This window comes from Gadus macrocephalus, chromosome 7 (assembly GCF_031168955.1).
Source record: "Gadus macrocephalus chromosome 7, ASM3116895v1".
In the NCBI taxonomy this organism is placed as follows: Eukaryota; Metazoa; Chordata; class Actinopteri; order Gadiformes; family Gadidae; genus Gadus; species Gadus macrocephalus.
Window position 1 is genome coordinate 6,733,680 of NC_082388.1, and position 24,509 is coordinate 6,758,188.

Consider the following 24,509-nt stretch of genomic DNA (forward strand, 5'->3'; position numbering starts at 1 on the left):
AGAGGTGAGGATTTAAACAGTGACCGGTCGGAGGTGGTGTGAATGAGAGGAGGGATAAGGCTGTTTTAGTGATGTGGTTGACATGGTGTGAATGAGAGGACGGATAAGGCTGTTTTAGTGATGTGGTTGACATGGTGTGAATGGGAGGAGGGATAAGGCTGTTTTAGTGATTTGGTTGACATGGTGTGAATGAGAGGAGGGATAAGGCTGCTTTAGTGATGTGGTTGACATGGTGTGAACTAGAGGAAGGATAAGGCTGTTTGAGTGATGGGGTTGACATGTTGTGTTTCCGGTTCTTTTTTTTCTCGAAGAGTCCAGCAGCATAGAGGAGACTCCCCTGGACCCAGCTGTGTCTCAATGAAGAGTGATCAATCTATGGACAATCCTTGGAACTTTAAAGATGGAAATAAGTCTATTGAGAAGAGGTGAGGATTCAAACAGTGACCATTCGGGGATGAGAAGGACGGATGAGAGGACGGATAAGGCTGTTTTAGTGATGTGGTTGACATGGTGTGAATGAGAGGAGGGATAAGGCTGTTTTATCGATGTGGTTGACATGGTGTGATCCCGGTTCTTATTTTTCTAGAATAGTCCAGCCGGAGAGAGCAGACTCCCCTGGACCCAATTGTGTCTCCATGAAGGGTGACCGCTCTATGGGTCATCCTCCTAAATTTAAAGATGGACGGCCCTCCAGAGAAGAGAGGTAGGAGTTTTAAACAGAAGATGACAACAGAACAGTTGGCTGATATCAGACTTTACTGATACTCTCTCTCACAATCAATCATTAACTAACTGAAGAGGATTACTGGTTTACCTCTACTCCTTACACAAACACACACACACACACACACACACACACACACACACACACACACACACAGACTCAACTTTATGAATCCCACACAAGGGGAATCTCTTGTTGTTGCAGCTCTAGAGTCAAAAGTACAGCGAAAGAGAGATTAGTGATAAATACAAAATAAATAAATAAACTAATAAAGATAAAAAACGTAGAATAATAACATGCACAGTATAAATATAAACATAATTGCAGACAATAATATTCTCTCTCTCTCTCTCTCTCTCTCTCTCTCTCTCTCTCTCTCTCTCTCTCTCTCTCTCTCTCTCTCTCTCTCTCTCTCTCTCTCTCTCTCTCTCTCTCTCTCTCTCACCCTACTCTTGTATGTTTATGTTTACTGTGTGTGTGTCAGTGATGCCAGTAACGCGTTACTTAATAACGCGTTACTGGCCTCGGACCACTTTTTTCAGAACGAGTAATCTAACATGTTACTATTTCCAAACCAGTGTGTTGCTATTTTTTTTCTTAATTTTCCTTAGTAAAAAAATATATTTTTGCTTTCTTCTTGCCTATCGGACGGTGCTGAGCGACAACCAGTATCACTGTGTCAAGCATGCGACAACTCATGTGTACGCATTACTATTTCCGAACCAGTAATCAGATTAAAGTTACTCATCAAAGTCCCTGTGTGTTGCTATTTTTTTTTCTTAATATTCCTTAGTATAAAAACATATTTTCGCTTTCTTCTTGCCTATCGGACGGTGTCGAGCAACATCCAGTGTCACTGTGTCACGTGTCAAGCATGCGATAACTCACGGCGACGCAAAACAACAATGGAGGGAGGAGAGACCATGGGAGAGAGATGCGCGTTTTCTAGCTGGAAATACCGTCAGTATTTTCAGTTTGTGTCAGCTAAAGGTGACATTATTAAGGTTTGATGTACACTCTGTGCTGGCGGCGGAGGAGTGCTATCTAGCTTCAAGAACACTAGATTCAAATTTGAAGAAACATTTGGAGTCGCAGCACGGCACAGTCAAACTTACTGAGCAAGTGCCACATGATGCGAAGCGGAGAGCTGCTAATGCCGGAGGAGGTCCCCCGCCAATCCCCAAACAACAAAAGCTGGACTTCGGTGCAAAACCAGTTAGTGGGGGGGGGGTGTTGAAGAAGTCGGTCGGACAGTATGTTGTCGAGGAAATGCTGCCCTTAAACACGGTTGACTCGCCCTCGTTTCGTGCAATAATAAATAAAATCCCTACCACTCACAGTGCAGGGCTACCTCACAAAACACATTTTTCATAATACCTGAAGAAGGAGTATGCAGAGATGGAGAGAAATCTGAAGGCCGCGCTAAATGTGGTCGACTTTGTGTCAACTACTGTGGACATCTGGACCGCTAACAACAGAAGCTATATGGGAGTAATGCTCTACTTGATCAGTAGATCCACATTAGAGCACAATAAGGCTGCATTGGCATGTCGGAGAATTCGCGGTAGACACACGTATGATGCTATTGGTGTAGAAATCAAAAACATTCAGTCTTCATATGGACTACTGAGCAAAGTAGTTCTAACAGTGACTGATAATGGATCCAACTTTGCTAAGGCGTTTAAAGCCTGTCAAAGAGTCAGATGATGGACGGAGTGTCCACCCCCACGGACCCTCACTTTTTTTAGATCTGTCAGAAATCCTCTCGGCTGAGGATGAAACCAGCTGTCTCTTCCCCCGCACTACAGGTGTGCTTCACACACCATCTATTTAATTTCCACAAGTGATGTGGAGAAATATTCAACTTCCAATGCAGAGAGCAAGGCCGTGTATAGGAGCAGCACAGCAAAATGCACTGCTCTTTGGACCAAATTAAGTAGATCTGCCCTTGCGTCAGAAACAGTGGAGGAAGTAAGCAAAGAAAGCTTCTGGTACCAACATCCACACGGTGGAATTCCTTTTTTGACGCTGTAAAGAGAATTGCAATTGCAATCCCCATGAATGAGCTGAACACTCTGTGCACCAAGCTGGGAGTTCCGTGCTTCAAAGACAAAGAGTACCAGTTCCTGCATGAGTACTGCACCGCCATGAAGCCCCTGACTGCAGCACTGGACATTTTACAAGGCGACTGTCCTTATGAGACTTTACTACCCACACTAGAAGTTCTGATGCAGAAGACCCTGGCTGTGAAAGATGCCTTCTCCAGGATGACTGCAGGACTTCCAAATGCCATAGTGCAGGTATGTTCCATTCCATCTTTAAGCCAGTTAAAATGTCTTGCATCATCACACTATTTATAAACATGTAACAGAATATTCATTATAATTAAAAAAAAAGATTAAAACAAGTACAAATGTCAGTAAGTAACCTAAAACAAATAAAAATCTATAATATTGATCCCACATTAGGCATGGTTTCCAAGTTGTTCAATTACATAATAAATAGTAGGCCTTGTAGGCATAAACATATCAATTATATTTTTCAGGCTATCCAGACTCGTTTTGCTGGTGTGTTGGACGACAAAGATGCCGTTCTGACAGCAGAGTGCCACAAAACTGCTCCTGCAGCACAGAGCAGGGCTGTTTCACTTTTGAGGCAGAGACAGAGGAGACCTACTCTGCAGAAAAGGAAGTCATGGACTACCTGAGGTCAGCCTATGACCTTCAGATTCTGCATCAGTTTTCAAACATAAAGATCAATTTCTTGAAGTATAACTCTCCAACCCCATCAAGTGCTCCTGTGGAGCGGCTTCTCATTCTGGGAGGTTTGGTGCTCACGCCTAGAAGAAATAGACTTTAGAGGAGAAAAAGAGGTTTGAGAAGCTTCTGTTAATGAGGTACAACCACTGGTTTACCCGCCCCACTCCACTGTTTCACTCATAAGCCAAAGTAACAAAAGTACACATGATAACAATTTTGCCAAACAACTCCTTGCTGCTCTAATGCAAGTTCAATGTTCATAAAACATGATAAAAAGAACATGTCAGGTCAAGAATCACTGTCTTTATCTTGTATTGTATAAAAGCAAGTATTTATGCGGTGAAGTCAGAAAAGACTCTATTTCGTTTTTTATGAAAACATGTATTTATCTTGTGTAGTCAGAAAATACTTGATTTTATTTTTCATAAAAACATCCATTTCTTCAGGAAATTGTTTTTAAGTTAAATTGTCTGGAGATACATTGTTGACCTTGCACTTCCAATAAAGTTAGTATTGGCAAAACCGGTTGTATTTTTTTGTTTTGAGGCGGTAGGGGATGTTGTTGCAGCTAAATGTAACTAACAAAGAAACTTGTAATCTAACTTAGTTACTTTTAATATCAAGTAATCAGTAAAGTAACTAAGTTACTATTTTATGGATTAACTAGATATCAGTAATCTGATTACTTTTTCAAGGTAACTGTGGCAACACTGGTGTGTGTTCTCTCCCTCAGACAACCCCACCAGAGGTCAAAGGTTACCAGTGCTCAGTCTGTACAGCAGCATCAAACAAAGCTGATCAAGGTGTGTACATTTCCAACAAGTCATTGGATTTTAGCTCTACATCAACATTAAAAAGCATCTCTTGTGGTCCAAATTGTCTCCAGGCTTCCCTCTTTAGACCAGTGGGACGTGAATCCATGACAGATGCTTCTGAAGTCCTCAGTTAGTTCAGAGTAAAGTTCTCCTTGATGTTTGTTCTGTTCCAGAGGGCTGAGGAGAACGCACACGCTTTCCTAGACAAGGAGCTGAAGAAGCTCTGGAGGGATCTCTTCTCAGATTACCCACAATGCTCAGAGAGTCAGAGGGAGGAGGACGAGGTGGATGATAAGAAAAAGGAGCAGAGGAGGTGCGCCATAGCGGGAGTGGTTGACATCACAAAGCTCTGCCTGATGGAGATGAACCAGGAGGAACTGGCCGACACACTGTGGAGAAGTAAGAGACTCTTATTTCGAAGACAGAGGAAACCATTATGTTGAAGGGAAGATACTCTAATCTTGAAAATTTAGAGGAACTACTCATTTTGAAGAGCAGTATGAGAATACTTGTTCCGTTCAGAGTAATTGACATAATGTGACACTGACATAATGTGACATAATGTAACACAATTTTGATCCAGATTTTTAGGGTTAATGGGGGTATGAGGTTAAATGGTTTGATTCAGGTTTTGAGGGTTATTTTGGGGTATCAGGTTAAATGGTTTGATCCAGGTATGGAGGGTTATTGTGGGGGTATTAGGTTAAATGGTTTGGTCCAGATATGCATGGGCATCGCACATGCGCCTACATTCCCGGGCATTCGTGTACTTCGCGCATTCCCTGGCATTAGTGTACTTTATATGAATAGGGTTGATGTATTTTATATATTCTATATTGCCTATTTATTTTGTTAAATGTCATGAAGTCTAATGAGATACATTATAGACAAAGTTCTTAGTTGTCGCGTCATATAGTTGTAAATGAGTGAAACTGCGGCGAAGAGTGTGGCCACCGTGGTTGAAGCGACGCTACAAGTAAAATAGCTTGTAGCGACGCTACAAGCTAACTCTGTAATCAAGACGTTGCCGGATCTATTCCCTCTTTGTCAGATTTACGCTTTTGCCAGATTGGCACGCTTTTATGGTCGCACCGCTTTTTAGTCAGAAAGCCAGACCTCCTGTGCTAGGAACCTTCAAGTTTCAAATTCAGTGCCTTTTTAGTCAGCCAGCCAGTGCCCTGTACTACAAACCTTGATTAGTGGGTTAGCGAAGTATGTTGCGCTCAAAGCCTGGGTTAGCTGTGACACGAAAGTCAATCTCTTTTAATAATAATAATGGATTGAATTTATATAGCACTTTTCTAGACACTCTTTACAGTTTTTACAGTGAGGGGGGGACCTCACTCACCACCACCAGTGTGTAGCACCCACTTGGGTGATGCATGGCAGCCTATCTGCGCCAGAACGCTCACCACACACCAGCCTGAGGTGGCGAGTGAGGGAATTAATGAGTCAGCCAATTATACAGGAGGATGATTAGGGGGCCAGATTGAATGAGCCTGGTTGGGCCAGGATACCGGGGAAACCCCTACTCTTTGCGATAAGTGCCCTGGGATCTTTTAAGACCTCAGTTAGTCAGATCCTCGGTTTAACATCTCCTCTAAAGGACGGCGCCTTCCACAGCACAGTGTCCCCGTCCCTGCACTGGGGCATCGGGATTGATGTTAAGGCCACAGGGATGAGTGCCACATATTGGCCACCATTCGACACCACTTACAGCACCTGGTATTCCCAGGCGGCCTCCCATCCAAGTACTAACAAGGCCGACCATGCTTAGAATAGAATAGAAAGCTTTATTGTCATTGTACAAAGTACAACGAAATGCAATGAGCAGCTCCTTAAAAGTGCACACATGTTATCGAATATATAATATATAATAATATACAAAAGCAATATATAATAAAAAATATATATATATAATAATAAAAAAAAAAAGGGTATTTACATACACAGTAAAACTTAAATACACAGTAAAGACCACAAACAGACTCATATCTGCTCATCACATGAGCAGATCTGAGTTCAGTATGGTGACAGCTTTGGGAAAGAAGCTGTTCCTGAGTGTATTTGTTCTGGCATATATGGAACTGAAGCACCTGCCAGAGGGCAACAGGTTGAAGAGATGGTAGCCGGCAGGGGCGAGGCTAGCCCATTTTTAGGGGTGCTGAAGCACCCCTAAAAAGGGGCTCAGCACCCCTAAAACTTGGGAGTAAGAAATGTTGTTATTCTAAAAAAATGTGAAGAAAGATTGTCTTTGAAATTGTTAAATAATGTCCAAAACATACTCTGTAGTGTAGTTTGTGGTTTAAAAGGAATATGTTAAGGACGAAAATGAAAACATCCCCGCTTAGCAATTGGTATCATCCTCTTCTCACCCACTCCTTCTCTTCTGTACCTGCAACGCTCCGCAGCCCGACCGTCGTCCAGCGCGACTCACGCAGAGTGAGATCCGTTTAGTTGTAGTGTTGTGAATCAACTAAGTAAGTTGCTCCAAAGCTGTGTCTCACACTTCTTTCCTTTTACCTAGAGTTGTTCCGATTCTGATACCATATATCGGTGAGTGCTGGAGTCCAGGCACCGTTGACCAGTTAGCTCAGTAGCCCGGTTAGCACCAATAGCACGGCAACCGTCGAACTACAGCGGCCCATTTATTAAGCATAAACAGCAGCGCCACAAGTACCTGTGTAGTGCGTACGTGTGTCTCTGTTGTTAAAGTTTATCGTTACTTTGAGACTCATTTTAACAATCGGGAGTCATGTCAACATGACGTCAGGCGTGTCTTTTCTGGTGTGTGTGTGCGTCGTCATGGAAACATGAAGCCCTGCTGGTGGTGCGGCGTTTGGACCCAAGTGAAAACATACGTGTGTACAGCTGAAAAACGAAACGACATAGCACTGTATACCACCAGTATGTGTGAAAACACTCACTCTGGCTTTTTTAATAAATTGTTATTTATTCATAGATTTATATCAGTTATTTTTCAGTTGTGTCTGACTATCAAACTAGACAATAATTAAAGTTAAATGTTTTTCTTTTGCTGTATTCATTCATGTTTTACAGAGGATTTAACCTGAACCAGGCTTTGCAACAATAATAATCACATAACATTCATGCAGGCGTAGTAGTATATGCTAACTCCTAGCGTTACACTCTGTGTGTGTGTGTGTGTGTGTGTGTGTGTGTGTGTGTGTGTGTGTGTGTGTGTGTGTGTGTGTGTGTGTGTGTGTGTGTGTGTGTGTGTGTGTGTGTGTGTGTGTGTGTGTGTGTGTGGCCTGCCAGTGAGCAATGGACATACGACAATTCTTTAAAAGAAAAAAGACGGATTCAGGTGAGAGACTAGGGATCTTTTTCTTTTTTTTCTGAAAAGTGTTAAGCTAAAGTAACATAATATAAACCAGCTATCTCTATGTTTTATCAAATTACTTATGTAGGCAAGGGTCCCCTGCTTTCTTTCTTTTTTCAAACCCGCAATGGAGAACAGCTTCTCTTGTGAAAGGAATTTGTGATTAAAACATTATTGTGTTTCTAAGCCCAATAATAATAATAATAATAATAAAGATATTTAAAATGACACGCCTCTGTGTGCCTTTGATCATATTCTTAGAATCTGTAAATGGTCTCCATAAAAAAAATTTGACATGACAAACTGACCTCAACTCTCCTGCAATATATTTGTGTATTATTGTCAGTGTAAAGGGAAAGAGAGAAAGATGGAGAAGGAGAAAGCGCAAGAGTGAGGCAGGTAGAGTTCAGGACATGCTAGCAGTGTACAAACTCCTAGATTCTGAAATGTTCCCTTCACTGAAAGCTGTTATGCAGGTTGTCTTGACAATACCAGTTAGCAGCTGTACATGTGAGCGGTCTTTTAGTGCCTTGCGTCGGCTCCATACATGGCTCAGGAGGACCACAGGCCAAAGCAGACTCCAGCACCTAGCTGTGATGTCCATTGAGTAGGAGTTGCTTGAAAGAATTGAACACCAAAGGGTCATTGACAGGTTTGTCACCCTCAAAGTTCGGCGACATAGATTAACTCTCCCAAAGTAGAGTGTATTACCTGCATACATGGAAGAGCCAGATGGGGATTCAGGGGAAGTACTATCAAAGATTTCCCTCTCTTTCTTTTTGTATGTATTCAATTTCTAAGTATTTTCAAGTCCTGGGTAAAGTATTTTTTACTTTTTGGGTTTACCTTCTTTTTCTTGCTCTAGATGTGAAGCTTGTTTTATGAAAGTTCAGACAGGTGTGCAACCAAGTAGATTAGAGATGGCCATTTGTAAATAATTTGCAGAAGATGACTTGCATTTTGTTGTCCAAGTACCTGTTACTTTGTTCAATGACAATAAAATTGAATTTTATCTAATCTAATCTAATCTAATGACTGTTGATACAAAAGGAGGCACATGGAGTTAACGGTCAGTAAAACCAGCTGAGTGAAGAGGGTTTTGTGTTTGTCACAGGGGGCTGTGTGAACTGTCACAATAAAGATGGTGCTCTGGAAAGGGCTCAAAAAAAAGAAAAAAAAACTTTTGAGTTAGTTGAACCAATGTTAAAATGATAGTTATTTTTCAATAGACATATTTTTTGTTTTTGTGTGAAAAAAGGGTGGGTGGTGTGGCAGTGGCGCTCATTGAGTGCTCAGCACCCCTAAAGCTCTGACCCTAGAATCGCCCCTGGTAGCCGGTGATGTCATTCAGGATGCCTCTGGTCCTGCTGTCACGAGTCAGGGCCGCACGGGGTTTTGAACCCGGGTCTCCAGAGTGAAAGGTGGCGGTCAATCCCCTGTACCACCATCGGGAGTGATTAAAGAACCAAAATGCAGACGAAACAGATTCAGGGTTCTCTTTACCGAGTCTCAAAAAACAGGCAAGCAAACATAAGTCTTTGTGGCAAAAAATCAAAAAACTTAGAGCAAGGAACACAGTCCTTATGAACAGGCCAGCCTAAAATATGCAAAGTCCAAAAAATTGAAAGGTAAAAGGTAACAAAAGTCTTCACGTAGGAAAAACAGGGGTACACTAGGCACAGGTGATGCAACAGAGAACTCAGCAAAGTCACAAGCACACACATGCTCTTTAAATACCCTGACTAATTACAATCAAATAGGTGTAATCATTCAATCACATGAGCAGAACAAATCAGGTGATTAACAAAAGACGTACAAAGGTACAAATGAGGACATCTAGTGGCAAAAGGCAGTCACTGCAGCTTGAAAGTTCTTAGGGACTGACACCTGCTGAGACAACGCGAGCCATAGATGGTGCTTAAGGAAGGCAGAGGGTAGCCAAGGATTATTTGTGTGACGTTTGCCACCCTCTGCAGTCTCTTCCTGTCGGCCTCTGTGCAGCTGCCACACTGACACAGCGTAGGTCAGCAGGCTCTCGATGGTGGAACGGTACAAGGTCACCAGCAGCTGTGTATTTAGATGCTCCCTCCTGAGCATCCTCAGAAAGTGTAGCCGCTGCTGGGCCTTCTTGACCAGCGCTGAGGTGTTGACGGACCAGGAGAGGTCAGCAGAGATGTGGACTCCGAGGAATTTGAAGGGCTGCACTCGCTCCACACCTTCACCGTTGATGTACAGGGGGGCAGGGGCAGCTATGATCCGTCGGAAGTCCAGGATGAGTTCCTTGGTCTTGGTGATGTTCAGTGCCAGGTTGTTAGAAACACACCACTCACCAAGTTTCAGGACCTCATCTCTGTAGGCCGCCTCGTTTCCCCCTGTTATAAGGCCCACCACCGTTGTGTCATCAGCGAATTTGACAAAGATGTTCTCTGGGTGGGTGGGACTGCAGTCGGATGTGTAGCGGGAGTAGAGTAGTGGGCTCAGCACACAGCCCTGGGGAGAGCCAGTGCTGAGTGCGGGAGGAGGAGAGGTGAGGACCTAGTTTCACCTGCTGGGGTCGGTTGACCAGAAAGTCTTTCATCCAGGAGCAGGTGGGTGGTGGGAGCCCCAGGTTGATTAATTTGGGGATCAGAGTGTCTGGTAATATTGTGTTAAAAGCTGAGCTGAAGTCAATGAAGAGTATCCTGACGTAGCTCCCCTCTTTCTCCAGGTGACTCAGCGCTGAGTGGAGAGCGATGGCTATTGCGTCGTTGGTGGATCTTTTAGTCCGGTATGCAAACTGGTGTGTGTCCAGGGTGGGGGGGAGACAGGCTTTGATGTGTCTCAAAACCAGTTTCTCAAAGCACTTGGTGATGACTGGGGTGAGTGCTATGGGGCGGAAGTCATTGAGGCTGGTAGTGGGTGACTTTTTAGGGATTGGGATAATTGTGGCAGATTTCAAGCAGGATGGGATAACAGCTTGTTCCAGAGACAGGTTGAAAATGTCAGTGAAGACCTGTGATAGCTGGTTGGCACATGCCTTGAGCACCTTCCCTGGTACTCCATCTGGGCCTGCAGCCTTCCTGGGGTATCTGCACTGAGCACCCGCCTCACGTCCTGTACCTTAAGAGTGAGTGGGGGGGTGCTGGAGGCTGATGGGGATTGTAGTGGTGGTTGGAGTGTTGTGGCTGAGTGATGTGTTTGAGATTCAAAGCGGGCAAAGAAGCTGTTCAGCTCCTCTGCCAATGCCGCATCTGAGTCCCCAGGTGTCACAGCACAGCCTCTGTAATTGGTGATGGTCTGTATGCTCTGCCACACCTGCCGGGGGTTGTTGAGCTGTTCCTCTATCCTCCTCTTGTATTCTACTTTGGCCCACCTAATGCCTCTCCTCAGGTCGGTGCGAGCGGCACTGTACAATGCTCTGTCACCTGACCTGAACGATGAGTCAGGGGCCCGGAGGAGCGTGCGGACCTGGCTTGTCATCCATGGTTTCTGGTTTGGGAACACCCGGATGCACTTTTCCACGGTGACATTCCCAATGCAGTACTTGATGTAAGACAGTATTGTGTCTACGAATGTAGCCAGGTCTTCATGGTAGAAGGCTTCCCCTGTGTTTGTTCAAAGCAGTCCTGCAGTCGGGGGAGGGCATCATCAGGCCAGGTGGCAATGGTCTTCTTTGTGGGCTTTGTTTGTCGACAGAGGGGGGTGTATGCGGGGGTGAGGAGCAGGGAGAGGTGGTCTGACCGGTCCAGGTGGGGGAGGGGTATGGCTCTGTATGCATGCTTGATGTAGAATATGATGATAGAATTTTGGTAGAACAGTCTCGAGATTTGCTTTATTGAAGTCCCCTGCAATAATGTGGGCGCCATTGGGGCGTGCTGGTGGTTATTGATGGCATTATGCAGCAGAGAGAGAGCCATGTTTACATTAGCATCCGGTGGTATGTAGACTGCAGTGACGACAACAGCAGCTAGTTCTCTAGGTAGAAAGAAGGGTCTGCATCTCACCGACATGAACTCCAGGTCAGGAGAACAGTGTCTGTCCAGAATAGTGCTGTTGTTACACCAACCTTCATTCACGTAGATGCAGAGCCCTCCTCCTCTGTTCTTTCCGGAGTCACTGTTCCTTTCCCATCTGTGTAGCGTGCGGCCTGCTAGCTGCAACGTGGCATCAGGGATTTGTGTATGTAGCCATGTCTCTATGATGATGAGCAAGCAGCATCACAGAGACATGTGATGCTGTGATGCATGTACAGCTGGCGATTTCCAGCCAGCTGTATTTTCCAAATCGTCCGTTTTGTTTACCAGGGATTTGGCATTTGTAAGGTAGAGGCTCGGCAGCGGAGGTTTGAGAGGATGTTTCCTTAGCCTAGCCAGTAGCCCAGCCCTGCAGCCCCGTCTTTGTTAGCTTCCGAGATCAGACGAGATTGGGCATGTCCATGGTGGCGTTGCTGTATTTCCATTGTGACCTATACTGTCAACCAAACCTGGTCGGGAGCAGGTTTTCCGCTAAGTCTATCGGGTTAGATCGGCGTGCGCAGCTTCCTAGCCCCTACTTTGACAATGGCGTCACCATTACTGGGTGTTCCCGTGGACCTCGGAGCCCGTATCGTAGAAGCTCTAATATTCTCTATGAGAGATACAGGTTCTCATCAGAGGGTATTCGCTATTAGATCGTCTTTGTTGGATTTGGTTTACTGTTGCGCATTGTGTCTCCATGAGAGAGTGGTAGTGGAGGTACTACGTCAGTCTTGAATTTCTGTGTGCGGGGTTCGTCTCCCAAGTGATGTGCATTTATGTGAAGCTTAATAGTCCCAATTCCCATGTCATATGGAAAACGTATTCACTAAAGTTGATGGAATTTATATTTTTGTGCTTATTTCGAACTTGAACCCATGTTCTCAAGGCCGTGCTGGCACCACATCTATGGGAGTAAAAGGCATGATAATGTACCGGCGAGATTTGAACCCAGAAATATCTAAATAATCCTAAACATTTGCAATCTAGAACATGCAGTCCTTGTCACGACCAGCTTCTCCGACCAAAAGTAATGAAGCCACTAAATATCATGAAGTAGATCATTGAACAGAAAATATTGACATTGATGATTTCACCATCCTCTAACTGATGCCTCCTGTTTTCTTGTTTAGAATCTGCTGCTGTCGAGTGCCAACATAAAATCAAGTCTAATTTGAGGAAGAAGTTCAAGTGTGTGTTTGAGGGAATCGCTAAAGCAGGACAGCCAACTGGTCTGAATGACTTCTACACAGAGCTCTTCATCACAGAGAGAGGCAGTGGAGAGGTCAACAAGGAACATGAGGTCAGACTGATTGAAACAGCTTCCAGGAGACCGGCCAAGGAGGAAAAACCAATCAAATGTGAAGACATCTTTAAACCCTTACCTGGTCAAGATAAACCAATCAGAACAATAATGACAACTGGAGTGGCCGGCATTGGTAAAACCATCTTAACACACAAGTTCAATCTGGACTGGGCTGAAGGCAAAGCCAACCAGGACATACACTTCACTTTTCTCCTTACTTTCAGAGAGCTGAATTTACTGAAAGGGAAAGAGTTTAGCTTGGTGGAACTTCTTCATCACTTCTTTGTTGAGACCAAAGAAGCAGGAATCTGCAGATTTGACCGGTTCAAAGTTGTCTTCATCTTGGATGGTCTGGATGAGTTTCGACTTCCTCTGGACTTCCAGAACAACCAGATCTGGACTGATGTCACAAAGCCGACTTCAGTCGACATGCTGCTGACAAACCTCATCAGGGGCAACCTGCTTCCCTCCGCTCGCATCTGGATAACCACACGTCCTGCGGCAGCCAATCAGATCCCTGCTGAGTCTGTTGACATGGTGACGGAGGTGAGAGGGTTCACCGACCCACAGAAGGAGGAGTACTTCCGGAAGAGATTCAGAGAGGAGACGCTGGCCAGCACAATCATCTCCCACGTCAAGAAATCACGAAGCCTCCACATCATGTGTCACATCCCAGTCTTCTGTTGGATCACTGCTACAGTTCTGGAGGACATCTTCAAAAAATCCCAGATAAAAGAGATGCCCAATACCGTGACTCAGATGTACAGCCACTTTCTGAGGGTTCAGTCCATACATGGGGACAGGAAGTACCATGGGAGAGCTGAAACAGATCGAAACTGGAGACCAGAGAGCAGGGAGATCATTGTTTCTTTGGGAAAACTGGCTTTTAATCAGCTGGAGAAAGGCAACCTGATCTTCTATGAGGAAGACCTGGCAGAGTGTGGCTTCGATATCAGAGCAGCCTCAGTGTACTCAGGAGTGTTCACCCAGATCTTTAAAGAGGAGCATGTGCTGTACAAGGACAAGGTGTTCTGCTTTGTCCATCTGAGCATCCAGGAGTTTCTGGCTGCCCTTTATGTCTTTCTGTCCTTTATCAACACTGGTGTCAATCTGCTCTCAGGAAAACGACAATCCCGGAGGTCTATTCTCATTCAAAACAAACAAACAGAAAAAAGAAAGCTCAAACTCTACCGGAGTGCTGTGGACAAGTCCTTACAGAGTGAGAACGGACATCTTGATTTGTTCCTCCGCTTCCTCCTAGGCCTCTCTCTGGAGACCAATCAGAATCTCCTACGAGGTCTGCTTGGACAGACCGGAAAAAGCTCATGGACAAATGAGGAAACAGTGTCTTACATCAAGGAGAAGATAGCTGGAGATCTTTCTCCAGAGAGAAGCATCAATCTGTTCCACTGTCTGAATGAGCTGAACGACCATTCTCTAGTGGAGGAGATCCAACAGTACCTGACATCAGGAAATCTCTCCAGAAAATCTCTCTCCACTGCTCAGTGGTCAGCTCTGGTCTTCATCTTACTGTCATCAGAAGAGGAGCTGGACGTGTTTGATCTGAAAAAATACTCTGCTTCAGAGGAGGGTCTTCTCAGGCTGCTGCCAGTGGTCAAATCCTCCAAAACATCTCTGTAGGTTCAAATTCAATTCAAAGAGCTTTATTCCTCCGTTAAGAACTTCACATGTGGAGGAGCAGCAGGGTGTGTCCGTACCCAACAGTACATACAATAAACAAAGACACGCACACACATGCACATCATAAGCCCACACTAGACATATGGCAGATAAAAAAAAAATCCTTAGCCCAGTGAATAAATAGTAGTACCACAGTGGAGGAGAATATATATATTTTTTTTTTAAGATTCCAGGTATTAAAAACGAGAGATGACAGTTCAAAGAGGGGTTCAACGATTCAAAAGTCTTCACTAATAACATGGTTAGGTTCTATAGATGTGTGCATGTATATATGTGTACATGTAGGTATCTTTCTTTTCACTAATAGGTTCACTAATAACATGTATTACAATACACACAACACAACATACATAAAACTGGAATATGTATAATAATATGCAAAAGATCTCTTAAGGTTCATAACATTTATGTTTTCCTATTCAACTCACAACAGAACATACTAGTAGAATATAAAAGTTATAATATACATAACATCTGGTGGGTGTACTATTACCATTTAATGAATTGGAGTACAGTACACATAATAGCATAGTTAGAATACTTGAATATAGAAGAAGTATTCATTTAAAAAACATTTCAAACACAATAAAATAACTATTTAACATTTTAAACCCAAACATATTATCTAAACTAATAACCCTACTTCATTATGTAATAAGTTAAAGATTTATGTTACTTTATCACAGTTCCTAACATGTTCTGTTCATTTTGTGTAAAGGCTGAATGGCTGTCATCTGTCAGAGAGATGCTGTGAAGCTCTGGCCTCAGTTCTCAGCTCCAACTCCTCTAGTCTGAGAGAGCTGGACCTGAGTACCAATGATCTGCAGGATTCAGGAGTGAAGCTGCTCTCTGCTGGACTGGGGAGTCCACACTGTACACTGGAAACTCTCAGGTCAGTTTACACACCACAAGTTTCAATATCAGAAGACATTTAACAGATTTACATCCAGAAATATAGCAGGCATGAGTATATTATTTTCATAAGAATAACTCTTATATTTGTGTTAACATGAGGTATACACTATATTATTAGTTTGTTTATGACGGTATAAGTTGTACGTTGTCTTATATTCATATTCTGAATATCATGTAGTCAGACAGCAAGATGGGGTTTAGAGTTCCTTAGTAAAGTTTAATAACTGCCTATGCATAAAACTATTTTTAAGTGAATTTTAACACTAACTTTTTAAAATAATTTAACATCTGTGTGACATCAATCTCCTAATATTTAAAGATCCAGGCTATTCATATTACTAAAATTGTTCATGTTTGTAATAAGATGGATTCAATTCGAATAACACATTTAATCACTGTACCTAACATGTTCATGTTAATTGTGTGTAAAGGCTGAATGGCTGTCATCTGTCAGAGGGATGCTGTGAAGCTCTGGCCTCAGTTCTCAGCTCCAACTCCTCTAGTCTAAGAGACCTGGACCTGAGTACCAATGATCTGCAGGATTCAGGAGTGAAGCTGCTCTCTGCTGGACTGGGGAGGCCACACTGTACACTGGAAACTCTCAGGTCAGTTTTACCCAATGGTCAAACAGTTGCACCCCAAGGTTCAATTCTACAATACAGATTTAAATCCAGAAAAGTATAATAATTCACACCCCTGTGTGTGTGTGTGTGTGTGTGTGTGTGTGTGTGTGTGTGTGTGTGTGTGTGTGTGTGTGTGTGTGTGTGTGTGTGTGTGTGTGTGTGTGTGTGTGTGTGTGTGTGTGTGTGTGTGTGTGTTCGGTGCAGGTTGTCTTACTGCTTGGTCACAAAGAAAGGCTGTGCTTCTCTGGCCTCAGCTCTGAGCTCCAACCCCTCCCATCTTAGAGAGCTGGACTTGAGCTACAATCACCTAGGAGATTCAGGAGTTACGTTACTCTCTGCTGGACTGGAGGATCCACGCTGGAGACTGGACACTCTCAGGTATGGAGAGGACAGGTCACCACTCAGGGACAAAGTGTCCTTCAAGGTTTCAAGCCGCTGCTAGATGAAGTGGTTTGAAAAGGCAGTTGTAACTCATGTTGTGTAGAAAGTTATGAGACAGCAGATGAAGGTGAATGTTTGGTGAACATTCTGCTCTCACTTTGTTTCCCCCCCCCAGTGTGGAGCACGGTGGAGTGTGGAGGCTGAAACCAGCTCCAATGAAGTGTAAGTGTCTGTTTGGTTTGATTCATCAAGACACAAATATGTATATATACGTATACATGTATGTATATACCAGAGATGGAAATTTACTTTTTTTCCCCACTAGCCACTGTGGCTGGTAGATTTAAAAATCTACAAGCCACTCATCTTTTTTACCAGCCACTTTTTATACGCTATATATTTTAAACAATATAATAGTAACTAGATAAGAAAAGTGTTTTTCCTGCACCTCATTTTTTCCATCAGAAGTGATTTTTAATGTAAGTAGGTGCTACCAAGGAACCGAGTTGAAAATGTTACACTCTTACCGCATATGATAAACAATATACAGGTATCTGCCATGCTAAATCATGTTATTTCAAAGGTGTTACGATGACAAGATTGGGGATAATTCATCTATACAAAGTATTTAATAAAAAAAATATTGAAATATTACCAAAAAAACATGCATGGCTACACCATCATAAGTCGGTTGGAACATTTGTTTTTTTATATTTACACGTTGTGGCGACCCGGCCCCAGGAATGTCTCTCACGTCAGAAATACCACACTCCAAGATGCGTTGAAAGCCCGGTGGGGCGTTTATTCATTAATAAGAAAAGTAAACTGCGGGGTCGGTACCCAACGCAGGAAAAACAAAAATCATACAAGCGACTCCGTGAGCCACGCTGGCGTCCAGGGAATTGTCTGGTGCGTGCCGTGTCGGCGCACGTCGTCCTGGTGTAATAAAAGTACGAACAAAGATACATCACAACATGCATCAACAAACAACATAACAGGCATACATTACAATAATCTGAGGCCTCAGATGGGAGCTTCTCTTTGCGTGTTACTTTATACTCTAAAGGTACGCTCGGGAGAAGTCCACTGATTAGCTAAAGTTAGGAGCTTTTATACACTTAGATCGGATCCTTGAGGGCAGTTGGCCCCCAATAAACCAAAAGCCTTCGTTAACCAGACATTAATTGAAGTTTCTTCAGAGGTTAAGAAGGTGGTTGAGGCTGTTCCTTATCACCCTTTGCTTCTCTACGCTCCCCAGGGGGTCGAGTAAAACAGGCCCAAACCAAACTACATACAACACGGAAACGGAATGTGAAACCAGATGACATCAAATGAAACACTAAGAATTACATTTTAGAAGACCCTGCAGAATAGCAAGATACCAAGAACGGAATGTGAAACCAGATTACATCACACGAAACACTAAGATTTACATTTTAGACGACCCTGAACGTAACACGTAGATTTTCCATCACAGCCGCCGGGGAAACCCGTTAAATCCAGGCGTCTGCTTGGCCGTATCGGGTCCTGGGGTTACTCTCGTCCGCTCTGTCTCCCGGTTCCCCTCTCTGGGAAAACAAACAGCTTTTTAAAGGGTGCCTCACCCTCTGTCGCAGGTGTTCTCCATTCCGTTGATTGGCGTTACGCAATGGATGCTCTTTGGCTCCGGCCGGTGGATATCGGCGGTATACGCCCTCCACCACCTCTCCCTTGGGCCGCCTGGCCTGAGGGTTTGGGGCCGGGTTGCCACAATGTGACAGCATACAAATGTGTCCACAGACATGGTAACTAACGTATGATAGTAAGCATTATTGGTCCTTAACACTAATATTCAGAAAAAACACTGCTTCAAAAGGCTATTGGCTTAAGCAATACAAGTAGAGGCATATGCTTGAACTTTATACCCTGAACTTTCAAACGTTGCAAACGTGCAAAAACATAATTATATATTTATGTGGCATTCAGTCCAATGCTGAAAATATATCGGTGGATTTCAGTAGGCCAATGCTGTGGTAAAGTGTGTAAAGTATGACCAAATGTTTCTTTCTGTTCAATAGATAGAACTTTATCAATCCCATGTAGGATCAATTTGTTAATGTTTGTCCCTATAAAACAATAATGGTAAAAAAATAAATAAAAAACACGACGGTATCTGAGTTAGTCAAACCGTCCAATCTGAAGGCTCTACTTAACCACTCCCCCTACTCACTTCCACCAATGCAAAGCTAACTGAACTGAGTAGGGGAGGGCGTAGCCTAACTAGTTTGTGAACGACCCAGAGAAACGCAACGCAAATTCAATGTGAACATGTGAGAGGCTTTAATAAAATCCAGGACGATTTTGAAGTTCCGCCACACATTTTTAGACAAGTGTTTAAAAAAGAGGGCAAAAGAGAACGTCTGGTTACCCTACGTATGGGTAACCCATTTGATTCCTACCTGTAACACTGTTAAATAGTGGCAAAAATTGGTGGGCGCTATCCTGGTAATTTCTCTGCGTGAGAAATACGAAGTGTGGCGTGTGAGCGTGTGCATGGGTTGAATTGCGTGTGTCTCACGCCGAATGCGTGAGACTTGAGAGCCTTGTTACCGGTATATTATCCCGGATGTTGACAGTCGCAGTTCAGCAAAAATGTCGTAGAAGAAGAAGGGGTCCGGATGTTGACAGTAATGGTTGTGGAACTGTGCAGCGCCATATGACGTATATATAAGTATTAAATATGCAAATTTGATCGGACCTGACTGAAAAGTATCACCCGACACAGTGGCGGGTGAAGTGACACAATTCAGGGTGTTAATTGCCATCCCTGGTATATACGTATATATGTATGCATATACATGTATGCATATATGTATACGTGTATGCATACATGTATACATGTATGTATCTATGCATACATGTATCTATGTATAATCTATTTACATATACATGCACGTAGATATGTATACATTAATAAATATATGTGTATACATAGTATATATGTATGCATATACATGTATGTATGTACTGTATGAATTCATGTATGTATATACTATATGTATGCATGTATATATGTATACATGTATGTATATGTAAACATGTATATATATCTGTATAGATGTATGTATGTATGTATTGGGGGCCCCTGGTCTCTGAGGTACAACAGTGGGATCGCCAATTAGAATAGAAACGGGGTTTGCGGTGAAATCAACTTATGTCATTTATTTATAAAAAGGTGCAGGGGGAAAAGGGAGGGGGCAAAAGGCAACTCCAATCTTCACCGGGTTGGCGGCTGTCATCAGGGTGCCATTTCTGGCTCTTCCTGGGGTGGGGCCAGAGAGAGAGTGAGAGCGAGAGACAGGCCAAGGTTAGTGGGGTCTGTGGTCCCTTCCACGGACCTCTTTGTGACCTAGCTCGGCTTGGGTTTCCTCTTGGAGTCGTTGGGGTTCCTCTTCAGCTGCAGGCCTTCTCAGCACGACACAATTAACACACCGACAAAACAGTTCTTCGGTCCTCTTGGACGTAACTTCATTAACGCGGTTTGGATGGATCAAGAGGATCGGCCACAGGCCTCTTACCATGAGACTGGTCTCCACACGCTCCTCCAGCCAGTCTGTCTTCAGCCTGTTCTGGTGGAGTTGAAAGGCCCCCTGGTTGCAGGGCTAACTCAGCACACCTGTGAATGGTAAGCTGAGACACCTGAGTGGGGCAGGGCCTCTATGACACAGCTTTTAGGGAAGTACCTCCTATCCAGCACCACACCCCATGGCTGCCTTTGCCTGCCTTTGTGGCCACCACGTGGCCATGTGGGGCACTGCTCAGCGGCTGGGCCACCACAGTATATATATATATATCTTCATGTATGTATGTATGTCTACATGTAGATATGCATACATGTATGTACCGACATACATGTATACATGTATTTATGCATGTGTACATGTATCTATATATGTATCTATGTATACATGTATGAATATATGTCTACATGTATATGTACATGTATATATGCGTCTATGTATACATGTCCACATGTTTATATGTGTATATGTATGTATATATGTATATATGTCTACATGTATATATGTCTACATGTACATATGTGTATATGTATATATATATATATATTTATAGCATGGTCTGGGGGAATACTTGATTCTGGCTGCAGGGTGTGCATTAACCCCTGAAATGCATTAAACTGTAATCAGTTTAATGCAGTTTAATGCATTAAACTGATTACAGTTTAAATGCATTAAACTGTAATCAGAAAACGTGGTTATATGCTATACCTTGTATTATCTGTTGTATAAAGGCTGGGACGAATTTCAAATTATAAATATGTACACATTGGGCCCTATTTTAACGGTCTGAAACGCAAGTGAGAAGCGCCAAGCGCAAGTTGCTTTGTGGGCGGTTCTATGGCGATGTCGCTATTTTACCGGCGCAAAAATGACTCTTGCTCCTGGCGCAAATCAGTTTTTGGCCAAACAATATGGCCTAATTCACACATGGAATAAGGTTTTCTTCCATAACTTCAGAAATACTGAGTCCTCAAATAAATTTCGGCAAAGAAAACACACATATGATGTGTTTTATTTAATGATATACGCAATACATTATAAACATCGTTTCTTATCAGTAATGAATGCATTATCGTTATCGACTTGTGTTCCTAAAATGCATGTGTCCCCCCGTTAATATACATTGCCATGGACTGTATTATGCGTTACGTGTTTAATACATTCATTAATTATTTTACAGATACACGCATGCGCACCCGCATCCATTCATTCTTTTTAACACTCACTCACGGTAAAACAATGTTTTCTCATGATCAAATACTCCTCAATCCTAAAAGTTATGGGCATGTACACGATGTCTGTGTCAAGAAAATATGTGTTTGCTGTACAGTGTTTGCAGATGCATTGATTTAAAAGTACAACTTATATCAGCTGTTCTTTCACAAATTATTTACCAAGCATGTGTGGCTAGGTAGATGAGAGAAGCAAAGTGTATGCGCGAGGTGCACAAGCAACATTATGCATGCGCCCTTTAAATAGCATCTGAACAACGCACCACTGACTTTGAACCAGGTATTTCCTGGTTTGTGGCGGAATTGTTTTCTGAAACTGCAAAATAGCACCAGGGAACGTTTGCGGCAGAACACGCCTCCTCCTTTCGCCGAACCGCCCCTTGGGGCGCAAGATCATTCCCTAATTTACCGACGCGTTGCGGTGGATGGAAGAGACACATGCGTCAGTGTAGGAAGTCAATTGTGCTGGATGCAAGATAGGGTTTTGGGGAGGAAGGGATAAATATAGGATTTAATGGATTTTAAATGTCAGAAATGCATACATTACTATATTACGATTTAAAGACAAATACCACCTTTAAGAAAATACAAATAAATGTTTTTTTTGCATGTCTATGTATGTATAGTATGCATGAACCAATTCTGTGGTTCAATAGTTAATCTCCAGCCAGTATGTGTACTTATGTATATTTATCCGTAGGTATGTACGTGTATGTAAGAGTACATGTCTATGTATATATAGTATGTATTAACCAGTTCTATGGTTCGTCAGTTAATTTCCAGCCTGAATGTGGGCTCAGCTTGTTCAGTCAGTGGTTTACACAGGTGTCCATTTGAGGGCAATGTGTGTGTATTGGGAAATCCAAAAGTTTAATATCTTGGAAGGTATTTCAAATATTAAGCTCATTATGCCGAACCTTTTGGTGCATAATATGTTTATGTAGTATAATTATTGAGGGAGTAAACACACTATACATTTGTCTTGGTTTGAATGTTTCGATTGGGACAACCACTCACACACACATGGTATTACTAATAAACTTTAACTTTAATGATCTTAAACACAATGTGCTTAGAAAATCTGCAGCACATCTAATTCCACTATAGTACCTATTACATGATTTTCTTTTTGTCTTGCTATGTTAATGTTTGAAGAGTCGAGAGCGACCAAAAACAGCCTGAAAGAGAATAAAAAGAGAGAATGCAAGAGAACAGTACTAGTGATGATGATGATGATGATGATGATGATGATGATGATGATGATGATGATGATGATGATGATGATGGTGATGAAGATGATGAGGAGGATGAAGAATGTTTCAGCAGCTAATCATGTCTTGTTCTCCCTCAGATGCCTGTGAACACACACTGGACCCAAACACGGCCCACAGAGGACTCTCTCTGTCTGAGGACAACAGAGAGGTGACAGAGGTTGGAGAGGACCAGTCATATCCGGATCACCCAGAGAGATTTGACTCCTGGCCCCAGGTGTTGGGTAGAGAGGCTCTGACTGGCCGCTGTTACTGGGAGGTAGAGTGGGAAGGACGTGTTTATATAGGAGTGACATACAGAGAAATCACAAGGAGAGGAGGGGGTGGCGCCAGCTGGCTTGGAGGGAACAACAAGTCCTGGAGTCTTTATTGTCGTGGTGGTGGTTACTCTGCCCGGTACAACGGTATTAGAACAGACATAAGTTTCCCCCCCGCTGGCTCTACCAGAGTAGGAGTGTATCTGGACCGGCCTGCTGGCACTCTGTCCTTCTACAGAGTGTCCCCAGGTGTAGGAGGGTCCTCAGACACACTGACACGACTGCACACCTTCCAGACCACCTTCACCCAGGAGGACCTCCTCCCTGGGTTTCTGTTAGGGGGTGATGGTGCCTCACTGTCTCTGTGTCGGTTGTAGAAAGAAAACACAGACCCGGACACAGACGGCCGGACACACACTCTCCGTCTCTCTCTCTGTACCCATCTCTCTGTCCCTATCTCTCTGTCCCTATCTCTCTCTCTCTCTCTCTCTCTCTCTCTCTCTCTCTCTCTCTCTCTCTCTCTCTCTCTCTCTCTCTCTCTCTCTCTCTCTCTCTCTCTCTCTTTCTCCGTCCCCCACTCCCCCTCCATCTCTCTCATTCTCACCCTCCCTCTCTTTCTCCCTCTCCCCCCCCCCTCTCTCTCCCCTCTCTCACCCCCTTCCCTCTCTCTCCCCGTCTCTCTCCCCCTCCGTCTCCCCCTCCCCCTCCCCCTCCATCTCTCTCATTCTCTTCCTCCGTCTCTCTCTCTCTGTTGTATAAGGTGGTCATCATCGGAGTGTAAAGTGGGTCAGGAGAATGATTTGCGCGGTGGTTATCTTTTTTAGATACGGTGAAGGCATCTCTGAGCGTGACGTCAATATGAATGATACTGATATTAGTGTTTCCTCTCGCTACGCCAGCCAATCAGATTAAAGTCTCAGGCGTAGCGCCGTTTATGTGTGAGGAGGAACTAACTAGAGAACTAGTGACCACAACTTAAACATGTTGTCTCCCATAGAAGACACGTTCACGACTCTGAACACCAAAGATTAAGTACTGAACATTACGCTCAAACTAAGAGTGAAGAGTTGATGAGGGGTCGTTTCTTCTGGAGTTCTTCAAGGTTTTTATTGTGGAAAGGAATGACATTTAATGGGAACATAAATAAATAGGTTAGCTAAGCAGGGTTTTACACCGATATTTTTTTTTTTAATGTATATTAAATACCTATTGATGGTAAATCACATGTTTTTCATACTAGAATATTTGTATATTTTCAGACATTAGCAGCTTTATTCTTAAGGGCTTTGATATCATCATTTCTGTCATTATCCTAACAAGGAACCAGATTTAGGGCATATTTTATATTTCATTAATATAACAATAGGTCTATATTACTTTAAAATGAATATTGATTTCTTCTGTTCTGTTGGGAACAAACGGTAGCAGAACATGTTCAGGTATTAAAGCTATGTGCACACCTGTTTATGATTCATGAAGTCTCCTGTTTTTATTGTTTTAGTCCTTGTGCTTTCTGTTCATAAAGAATAATGTTAAATATAACCGCAAGTGGTGATTAACGGGGTCCGAGCAAAATTAAATGTCAAGAACAGACTAATGAAAGATATATAAATATGACAAATAATTATGA

At 43.1% G+C, this 24,509-nt stretch overlaps 2 protein-coding genes across 2 annotated transcripts in view; one reads left to right on the top strand and one right to left on the bottom strand.

The window, feature by feature from the left end:
- LOC132460732 (transcription factor 15-like) overlaps positions 1-24,509 on the bottom strand; it is a 271,512-nt gene that overhangs the window by 187,566 nt on the left and 59,437 nt on the right. The gene's annotated exons all lie outside the window — the stretch shown is intronic.
- Positions 232-23,276, top strand: LOC132460747 (NLR family CARD domain-containing protein 3-like). Its single transcript, XM_060055633.1, has 10 exons — positions 232-425; positions 587-703; positions 4,217-4,286; positions 4,472-4,697; positions 12,767-14,576; positions 15,359-15,532; positions 15,987-16,160; positions 16,383-16,556; positions 16,735-16,781; positions 22,703-23,276. Exons 1-10 carry the CDS (start codon positions 268-270, stop codon positions 23,254-23,256), a joined length of 3,504 nt encoding a protein of 1,167 aa, XP_059911616.1. The 5' UTR covers positions 232-267; the 3' UTR covers positions 23,257-23,276.